Below are 9,945 nucleotides of genomic sequence, written 5' to 3' on the forward strand. Positions count from 1 at the left end.
TTCTCTAATAAGCACCCAACCCCAATCTGGTTCAACAAAATACTATCTTAATTAGGAATATGAAAGCTAATAAAATTTAATTAAGCATAAAGCAGAGTTTGTTACACACAGAAAGCATATATATAAGAGGAAATAGGAAATGTAAAAGCATATATACTCCTCCTACTGCATGTGGACAGTACTCTTAATGTGAAACAGATGAAAACACATAATCGGTGGCGTTCTCAATTAAGTAATCTCCACACAGAAATTAAAATTTCACTAATTAATCAAGATCCATATTATGTATAGTTCTGAGCAGTGAAATTAAGTAAAGCTGATATTGGATCAGAGAGAGGGAGAATGAAGAGCTTTTCACGAACCAGGGATCGCTGGAATATTCGATGAGCTTGCCTGTGGAAGAGAAGACGATGAGTGCGACTTCGGCATCGCATAGCACTGATATTTCGTTTGCCTTCTTCAGCAAACGTACCTATCTACCTATCCTCTGTAACATTGAATCTCCTTCAATCTCCTTATATTCAGCGCATTGAACCTCCTCTGAGAGAATCAATAAACACATCAATAAAGTAAACTTTCTTCTTAATTAATTGAATGGTCTAAGCGAAAGGAAACTAACCAACTTGCCTTCAATGACGTATTTGGAGACTTCATCTCTAAGAGTGATGAGATCCTCTTCGCTGAGATCCTTAGTGACCTTGTTGTCCATGCTTATATCGCAGAGAATCTTGCGAGCTCTGCTCCTTCCGATTCCATGGATGTACTGTAGCGAGAACTCAATTTTCTTGTTGTTCGGAATCTCCACTCCGCCAACTCGAGCGCACTCTATGCTTAACCCTCTCACCTGAGCACACAAATTCGAAAGTAAACAAAGAAATTTCAGAAATGTAAGGTAGAGTTTGTTTTATGTTACCTTGGGAGGGTTGAGAACAGGGAAATAGACGGCTCTGGAAAGAGGTCTAGGGTTTGAGATTAGGGCGAGAGAGGGAGCTATAGGCATCGCTAGCGTTTGTGCCATGCTCGAGTTGTTCTTCTTCTTTCTCTGCTGCTAAATAGAAGTAAGAGATAAATAGAAATTAAAACCAAAAAAAGCAAAATTGTCTCAACACAACTCCTCATTCCAATGTATTATATTAACGTAACAACCCATAAAAGAAGCAAAAACTTTAGCATATAAAATATTAGAGCCACTAAATATATATCAGAAACCAATCTTTAACTTCAAAAAAAGCTAAAAGCTTTTTCTCTTTCTACAATCAACCGGTTCTTCTCATTTCACTTATTCTAAAATATGCATTATCTCAAAAAAAAACATTACTAAACCACAAAAAAAAGAACAAATTAAATATAATTTATATAAATATAAGCAAAAAGAAAAATAAGTCCGGCAAGCTTCAGCTTTATATGAGGAAATTCAAATTATTAGCCTTATTAGCTTCTCTAATAAGCACCCAACCCCAATCTGGTTCAACAAAATACTATCTTAATTAGGAATATGAAAGCTAATAGAATTTAATTAAGCATAAAGCAGAGTTTGTTACACACAGAAAGCATATATATAAGAGGAAATAGGAAATGTAAAAGCATATATACTCCTACTACTGCATGTGGACAGTACTCTTAATGTGAAACAGATGAAAACACATAATCGGTGGCGTTCTGAATTAAGTAATTTCCACACAGAAATTAAAATTTCACTAATTAATCAAGATCCATATTATGTATAGTTATGAGCAGTGAAATTAAGTAAAGGTGATATTGGGTCAGAGAGAGGGAGAATGAAGAGGTACGAACCAGGGATCGCTGGAATATTCGAAGAGCTTGCCTTTGGTAGAGAAGATGATGAGTGCGACTTCGGCAACGCATAGCACTGATATTTCGTTTGCCTTCTTCAGCAAACTTACCTATCTACCTATCCTCTGTAACATTGAATCTCCTTCAATCTCCTTATATTCAGCGCATTAAACCTCCTCTGAGAAAATCAATAAACACATCAATAAATTAAACTTTCTTCTTAATTAATTGAATGGTTTAAGCGAAAGGAAACTAACCAAATCGCCTTCAATGACGTATTTGGAGACTTCATCTCTAAGAGTGATGAGATCCTCTTCGCTGAGATCCTTAGTGACCTTGTTGTCCATGCTTATATCGCAGAGAATCTTGCGAGCTCTGCTCCTTCTGATTCCATGGATGTACTGTAGCGAGAACTCAATTCTCTTGTTGTTCGGAATCTCCACTCCGCCAACTCGAGCGCACTCTATGCTTAACTCTCTCACCTGAGCACAAAAATTCGAAAGTAAACAAACAAATTTCAGAAATGTAAGGTAGAGTTTGTTTTATGTTACCTTGGGAGGGTTGAGAACAGGGAAATAGACAGCTCTGGAAAGAGGTCTGGAGTTTGAGATTAGGGCGAGAGAGGGAGCTATAGGCATCGCTAGCGTTTGTGCCATGCTCGAGTTGTTCTTCTTCTTTCTCTGCTGCTAAATAGAAGAGATAAATAGAAATTAAAACCAAAAGAAGCAAAATTGTCTCAACACAACTCCTCGTTCCAATGTATTATATTAACATAACAACCCATAAAAGAAGCAAAAACTTTAGCATATAAAATATTAGAGCCACTAAATATATATCAGAAACCAATCTTTAACTTCAAAAAAAGCTAAAAGCTTTTTCTCTTTCTACAATCAACCGGTTCTTCTCATTTCACTCGTTCTAAAATATGCATCATCTCAAAAAAAAAAACATTACTAAACCACAAAAAAAGAACAAATTAAATATAATTTATATAAATATAAGCAAGAAGAAAAATAAGTCCGGCAAGCTTCAGCTCTATATGAGGAAATTCAAATTATTAGCCTTATTAGCTTCTCTAATAAGCACCCAACCCCAATCTGGTTCAACAAAATACTATCTTAATTAGGAATGTGAAAGCTAATCAAATTTAATTAAGCATAAAGCAGAGTTTGTTACCCACAGAAAGCATATATATAAGAGGAAATAGGAAATGTAAAAGCATATATACTCCTACTACTGATATTTCGTTTGCCTTCAATCTCTATATATTCAGCACATTAAACCTCCTCTGAGAAAATCAATAAACACATCAATAAATTAAACTTTCTTCTTAATTAATTGAATGGTTTAAGCGAAAAGAAACTAACCAAATCGCTTTCAATGACGTATTTGGAGACTTCATCTCAGAGTGATGAGATCCTCTTCGCTGAGATCCTTAGTAACCTTGTTGTCCATGCTTATATCGCAGAGAATCTTGCGATCTCTGCTCCTTCCGATTCCATGGATGTACTATAGCGAGAACTCAATTCTCTTGTTGTTCGGAATCTCCACTCCGCCAACTCGAGCGAATTCTATGCTTAACTCTCTCACCTGAGCACACAAATTCGAAGAAAAATATAAGCAATAAGAAAAATTATTTATAAATCTAATTTATATAAATATAAGCAAGAAGAAAAATTATTTAACTTAATTTTCTTGTAGACGGTCTGAACTCATTTCTGTTTCCCTAACTGCGATGCAATCTCAGATCAAAATCCAGCTGGATACTCAATTAATCTCTTATCAATTTCACTCTTATCAAACAAATCCTAATAGACTATTTTGTCTTGCAATCTATATATCCATATGGAAGGTTGTAATTCTGTACCGGTGGCGTAAGTACTGAAGGCAACTCCATGTAGCATATGAACCCATTGAGACTCCAATGACATAGAACTGTGGTCCTAACTCTAACTGATCAGCAGATATATGCCTAGTTCATCTATTAGTTCCTGTATATATGTATATATACACGTTGAGTAACCTTATTCAGCATATGAATATCGTAATTGTATAGTACTACTATTCTGTTTAAGTTGAAAGGGAATGAGTAATTGTACTTGGGGTGCGAGAAAGTTCATCTCTTTGGAGCTTCCAAAACCATGGACAATAATGATCTTGTACTTTGCCACATCCTTAGAAACCCCTCTCAAGATAAGCCAGGTGCCTCCCATCTGAGTTTAATTCTTGGTGAAATCATAGCAAAATCATCTTGGTTTGGAGAAACAACCTTAGTCCCCTGAAACAAAAACCCAACAACATATATAATATTGAAACCATTAAGAATGAACAAATCTTATCAGTGTTTACCTGACAGAAACCTCTGCAGAGTTGTTTTGTCTGAGATTGTGATGGTTTCTTATCACTGAACAATAGTTTAAGGTGATGTCCGAATCTTTTCATCTGTTCTTGATGACTTAGTAGATCCAAGCTATGCTTTTTATTTCTGTGTGCACATCAAATATGAATGGAATGAAAACTGAATTTCGTTCATTTCGTTTGTTTAAATCAGAGAAAATCAAACAAAAAGCAATCGGATCGTGGAATTCATGAATTGTTGCGATATGATGGAGGAAAAGGAACAAAAAGTAGACCTTTTGACAACGAAGAGGGATCCCTCGACGTCCTTGCGGCTCTGCAAACGGTAATCGCAGAAAGAAGAGAGAGAAAGCGTTAGAGAGAGAGAGAGAGAATGGAATAGATGAAACGAAGGAGATTATAAAGGAACGAACCCATTGGGAGAGGTCGATGTTGAACTCGTAGAAGGTGACGTGTGCAGCGGTGATGAGGATTTCCTCGACGAAGGGATCGATGCGCTGAAGATCAGTGAGGTTGAGGAGCTTGGTGCTGTGCTGGTCGAGATTGGGATGAGCTTCCCGTTCTGAGACATTATGGAACCGCAAACACAAACCCTAGAATTTTGCGGGTTGGGTTTCGGCTTTTGATGTGTTCTATGCCTGAGAGTGAAAATGGAAAAGGGGGCAGGGTTTAGGGTTTGAAACAGCGGGTTCTGCTGGCTTTTACCGGGAAGAAGGAGATCCATAGAGAAATTGATACACTGACACGATGAAGGAAGTGAAAGAGCTTAGCAGCGGAAACGACACAAATATCCAACACAAGAATAAGAGCCTAGCAGCGGAAACGACAACAATGTCCAACACAAGAACAATATGGAAGCACTCACAACACAATATGGCAGCAACTATAACAAGCAAATATAGCAAGTAAAGCAATAACAAGAACACACCAAGATTTTAACGTGGAAAACCCCCTTAATGTGAGAGGTAAAAACCACGGGTCGTCCAGACCAATGAAATAGCTCCACTATAATCAAATGAGGTACAAGAGAGTCTTAAGCAAAGCACAAAAATGTGCAAATAACCAGCCAAAACATCAATGCACCAAAGCTCACAAATAATAGGCAAGAAGATGAAATATACCCAAAAAACGAGCTAATGTCGAAGCCAATTTCTCTCTCTGCAGACCTCCAATTAAAATCTTCACCGTTCAGAATGAAGAACAAGATGTGAAGAATCTACAGTCCAAATTTCACGTCGATCCAACGGTGAAAGAATGAGAAACTGCCGTTCCAAAATTGCTGCTCTGTGTAAAACCAGGAAACCTAATTTCTCTCTTGCGAAACCAATTTCTCCTACTGCAAATCTCCAATCAACATCTCCACCGATCAGAATGAAGAACAAGATGATAGGAATATGCAGTTTAAATTTCAAGCCGATCCAACGGTGAACAACTGAGAAACTGCCATTTGAAATTTACTGCTTTGGGCAAAAACGGGAATTCTGTTTTTCCCTCTTCTCTCTCACTTGGTGGCTATTCTCTCTCTCTCAAAAAACCTCAAAAAACTGAATTAGGGTTGTGACACTAGGGTGAAAGAATACACTCCCAAAATGTTGGGATTGAACCTCACAAAGAAGAGAAAAAAACCCAACAAGAAGAGGATAAAATTATAATTTGACTAAGAGTAGATTAAAGATTTTATCAAATTTGTTGGTCCAACTCAGCATTTTCTTTTTTAAAAATGGAGTCAAAAGAAGAATAGTTATTTTTTTTTATCAAATTTTAAAATAATTTAAAAATTATTTTATCGATAATATTTTTTAGATACTATTTCATCAGCACTTAAATTTTTTGAATACTAAATTGATATTCATCTTTACAAAGATATGTTTAGATCTTGGATGAAAAGTAGAATTCTTGGCAAGATGAATAGCACTTTGGCTATCACACAACAAGACATAACGATCTTGCTTAAAACCAAGTGCTGCAAGAAACTTCTTCATCCACAACAACTCTTTACATGCTTCAGTTGCTGCAATAAATGCCGTTGGGTCGCCGCTTGCTGTCGCCTTGCCTATTGTCGTCGTCTCGTCGGTTTCCATCCGTGTCTCCGTCGAAGGTTAGTGATGGATCTGTTTAATTTTGCTTCTGGTCACCGATGGCTCTGTTAGTCTGTTTAATTTTGCTTCGCATTCGCTCCTTCCTTTTAATTTTGCCATTGCCATGGTTAGTGGTTACTGATGAGTGATGAGTGATGGCTCTGTTTAATTTTGCTTCTGGTTACTGATGGGTCTGTTTAATTTTGCTTCGATCGGCTCCTTCCTTTTAATTTTGTTCTGTTTACTGATGAGTGATGGCTCTGTTTAATTTCTGAATGCTTGGTTCTTGTTCTTTTTAATTTCTGGAATTTTTGTTCAAATTTTTGTGTAATGTTTTATAATGTTGCTGCTTTGTAATTATTGGTTGCTGGGTGCAGGTTTAGAGTCATCACTGTTTTGGAATGTTTATGTACTAATGTTTATTGCTATTTTGTCATTGTTGGTTGCTGGTTGCTAGTTGGAGGTTTAGTGTGATTATTGGTTAATATTTTGTAATGTTTGTTGCTGAATGCTGATTGTTGAGTTCAGATATGGTCTTGTTGCTGAATGCTGTTTGTGCTGAATGCTAAATGTTTGTTGCTGAATGCTGTTACTATTTTTAATTTCGTGAATAATTTATTAATTTTATTGTTCTTAACTTCTGTTCTTGTTAAAAAAATTTGCAATTGGTGATCTTTTGATTTATTGTATGTCTCATGTTTTTAATTTCACTTTGCTTCTAGGCTTTGAAATCAGGTTATGATAACTGTGATGCAATTATTTAGTTGGATAACTGATGTAATTATTGAGTTCTAAGAGATTGAGTTTTTCTATTCTATTATTAGTAAGACATGGATAGCTTAGTATTTTCTATTTCTTTCCCTTACTTCTGAAGTTCATTGTTTCAGAAGGTTCAGTATTGGCTTCAACTTTCAAATAGGAATTGGGAGCTGGTGAAGATAATAACATCTTCTGGAACTGAGTCTGTTGTTTCACTGCCTGATAGAAAAGTAAGATATGATCTAGAATTACCACAGTACACAGTGATGTTTGTTCTATCTAGCTGGACTCACTGAGACAACTGAAAAATATTCTTTTAATTTAACCTTGTTAATCATATCTTGTAAAATTCAGACAAAAGCAGGGCCTATTTTGGTTGCCATAAATCCCTTCAAGAAAGTTTCTTTGTATGGTAATGATTATATTGAAGCCTACAAGCGTAAGAATTAAAAGGGCCTGTTTTGTTTTACTTTTTGACTTAGCTACATTAAGGCAATATTCTCTGTCTTTAACTTGTGCACTGCAATTCAATTCAACTATTTTTAATGAAAGTATAATTATGTTAATTGCCAATATATTTGCTGTAAGTATTTGAGTATTTTGATGATTAATTACATTTAGTTGGTGATATGTTATATAGGGTTTTAAATTTGAAAGATACCTTAGGATGTTTATTTATAATTTATTTATTATTTTATTAAGGAACGGTTTTTTCGGTTGAACCACGGTTAGACTGGTTGGACCAGTAAACCAGTGAATCAGTGACTAAAACGATTCGATGATCGGTTCGGTTTTCAGAACCTTGATTGAGATAATTCATTTCCTATTTTGTATCGGTTTGTATGATGACTCTGATTGTTTTCGTAACATTACCTATCCAACTTGCTCCCGTTTCTCTATTGGCTCTATAAATCCTAACTAGCCCTTCCCCTCAAGACACATTCCATATTTTCATACAAGAACCAATACTATTACTATAGGCACGTAGAAGGGGAAACAAAGGTTAATAAAACAAAAAAAGGAAAGGGATGGATACTGGAACCTATGGATATCCCAAACAAGGAGTGAAAAAGATTGATCCGTCCTATGATGTTCCAGAAGGAGTGGACATTCGGGGAAGATATGATGAGGAGTTTGCAAAAATCCTCACAAAGGATGCTCTGAAGTTTGTTGCTGAGTTGCAACGTGAGTTCAGGAGCCATATAAGGTATGCTCTGGAGTGCAGAAAAGAGGCAAAGAGGAGGTACAATGAAGGGGCTCTGCCGGGGTTCGATCCGGCGACGAGGTACATAAGGGAAGGGGAGTGGGTGTGTGCACCGGTTCCACCGGCTGTGGCTGATAGGAAGGTAGAGATCACAGGACCTGTGGAGAGGAAGATGGTTATCAATGCTCTCAACTCTGGAGCTAAAGTCTTTATGGTTAGTACTAATTACCAACACATCTTTATGCGCATTTGCAGTGTTTTACGATGGGGTATCCATTTTACATGGAATAAAATGTGTCGACTCATTCATTATTTACTATTGGATTGGATTTCAGTAGAGTCTATATTCTATTCATTGAAAGATAATGGATAAGTCAACAATATTGTATATCTAAAATGAATGAATTAGTGAAGAAATTAATTAAATGATAAAATGAGAGATAAATCAATAATCATCATTGAATTTGTAATTCTTATCATGTAAACTCTATTATCTTAATTTAAAACTGATTAATATTTCACTTTATTATTTTATTAATTCTCTCCCTTTGAGGAGTTTGATCCAAAATCAATATATCAAACATTTATTTAGTACTTCCTTTAAAAAAAAAAAAACACTATACTATACGTAAATTGTATAATCGTCACTCCACGCATGCTCTTACAAAAAAGAATTTTTTTTTAGTATTTCTATCTTTATTTTCAGTTTATTTATTATTATTATTCGAAAACTCCATAACCATTTATTATCCGTCTGACTGAGATTTACAAGATGACTATAGCTTGCTTCATACCAATAATTTCCGTGGGATCGACCCTTACTCACGTAAGGTTTATTACTTGGACGACCCAGTGCACTTGCTGGTTAGTTGTGCGAGGTTGTGAAGAAAGTGCTGAGTTAGTAAATGCGCACACCAAGTTGAATGCCATTATTAGAGATCACAATTTTGTCCACCAATTTTCATAATTTATTCTAGTTTATCACCAAATAGAATATAAAAACACAAAATTTTGTGCCTCTATCCATCAATATCTTGTCCTATTCTGTTCTCAGTGTCTTATCCTATCTTATTCTTAGACACAAACGCAGTCTTAGGTACACGTCGGTAGTCTTTAGTACAGAGCATGTGGTACAGGATTTGCCTCCACAATTACAGATTATTAGGACACGATAATTTGTTAGTGACGACGTTTAGTATTATTTTAGGGTTTTTTTGTGAAAGCGTATTGTTATATGTACTGTTTTTGCTTACAATGTTATAATTAAAAATGGTAAATGGGTTGAAATTCGTTAGGTCAATCTGCATATCTCATAAAAAAGGGAGTCGAACTAGAAATTTAAAATTGTTATGATAAAAAAAGGTGGAAGCTCAGGTGCAGTCGACTTCACGTGAAGTTGATATTGGAGAGTCATTAGATGATTCACGTGAAGTCGACTTCAACTGAATTTTCACCATAAAAAAACCCAATTAACTCACACCACTTAACCCACAGGTTTTGATGGGTTTCGGTGGGCTTATTTGCCGGGCTGCTATATTATTTTTTAAAATCTAAAAAAAATTACTCAAGCTATATTAATTAAATTTACAACATTACTTTTTGTACTTGTATTTAGAATGTTTATCCGCTTTATTTTAAGTTATAATTTGAACTATGTTTAATTGATTAAAAATTTAGATACTGTTTAATTATATATTATGAATAATTAGACAATGTTAATTTTATTATTTTATTTTAAATAGTTTAATTAAT

General features: G+C 35.3%; 1 protein-coding gene and 1 long non-coding RNA gene across 2 annotated transcripts; one reads left to right on the forward strand and one right to left on the reverse strand.

Moving 5' to 3' along the window:
- Nucleotides 1-480: 480 nt before the first annotated feature.
- On the reverse strand, nucleotides 481-4,279 carry LOC107470814 (uncharacterized). The gene is made up of 8 exons (XM_052255574.1): nucleotides 4,144-4,279; nucleotides 3,894-4,072; nucleotides 3,662-3,785; nucleotides 2,346-2,480; nucleotides 2,052-2,276; nucleotides 914-1,048; nucleotides 620-844; nucleotides 481-540 (listed from the first exon to the last, which is right to left on the reverse strand). Exons 3-8 carry the CDS (start codon nucleotides 3,689-3,691, stop codon nucleotides 481-483), a joined length of 810 nt encoding a protein of 269 aa, XP_052111534.1. The 5' UTR covers nucleotides 3,692-3,785; nucleotides 3,894-4,072; nucleotides 4,144-4,279.
- A 1,895-nt stretch (nucleotides 4,280-6,174) lies between these two features.
- Nucleotides 6,175-8,497, forward strand: LOC107470811 (uncharacterized). Its single transcript, XR_008003670.1, has 3 exons — nucleotides 6,175-6,250; nucleotides 7,121-7,219; nucleotides 7,692-8,497. It is a non-coding gene; the product is annotated as an uncharacterized LOC107470811 (long non-coding RNA).
- The last annotated feature ends 1,448 nt before the right edge of the window (nucleotides 8,498-9,945 follow it).

Source organism: Arachis duranensis, chromosome 10 (assembly GCF_000817695.3).
Source record: "Arachis duranensis cultivar V14167 chromosome 10, aradu.V14167.gnm2.J7QH, whole genome shotgun sequence".
Lineage (NCBI taxonomy): Eukaryota > Viridiplantae > Streptophyta > Magnoliopsida > Fabales > Fabaceae > Arachis > Arachis duranensis.

What these genes read in the sequence shown, in the direction of transcription:
- LOC107470814 (XM_052255574.1), bottom strand. Translation starts at nt 3,691, where the DNA reads ATGGAGTTGCCTTCAGTACTTACGCCACCG. An exon ending in CTGTTCTCAACCCTCCCAAG is followed by an intron (nt 2,277 to 2,345) that starts GTAACATAAAAC and finishes TTTTGTGCTCAG; the next exon opens with GTGAGAGAGTTAAGCATAGA. An exon ending in ACGTCATTGAAGGCAAGTTG is followed by an intron (nt 541 to 619) that starts GTTAGTTTCCTT and finishes TGATTCTCTCAG; the next exon opens with AGGAGGTTCAATGCGCTGAA.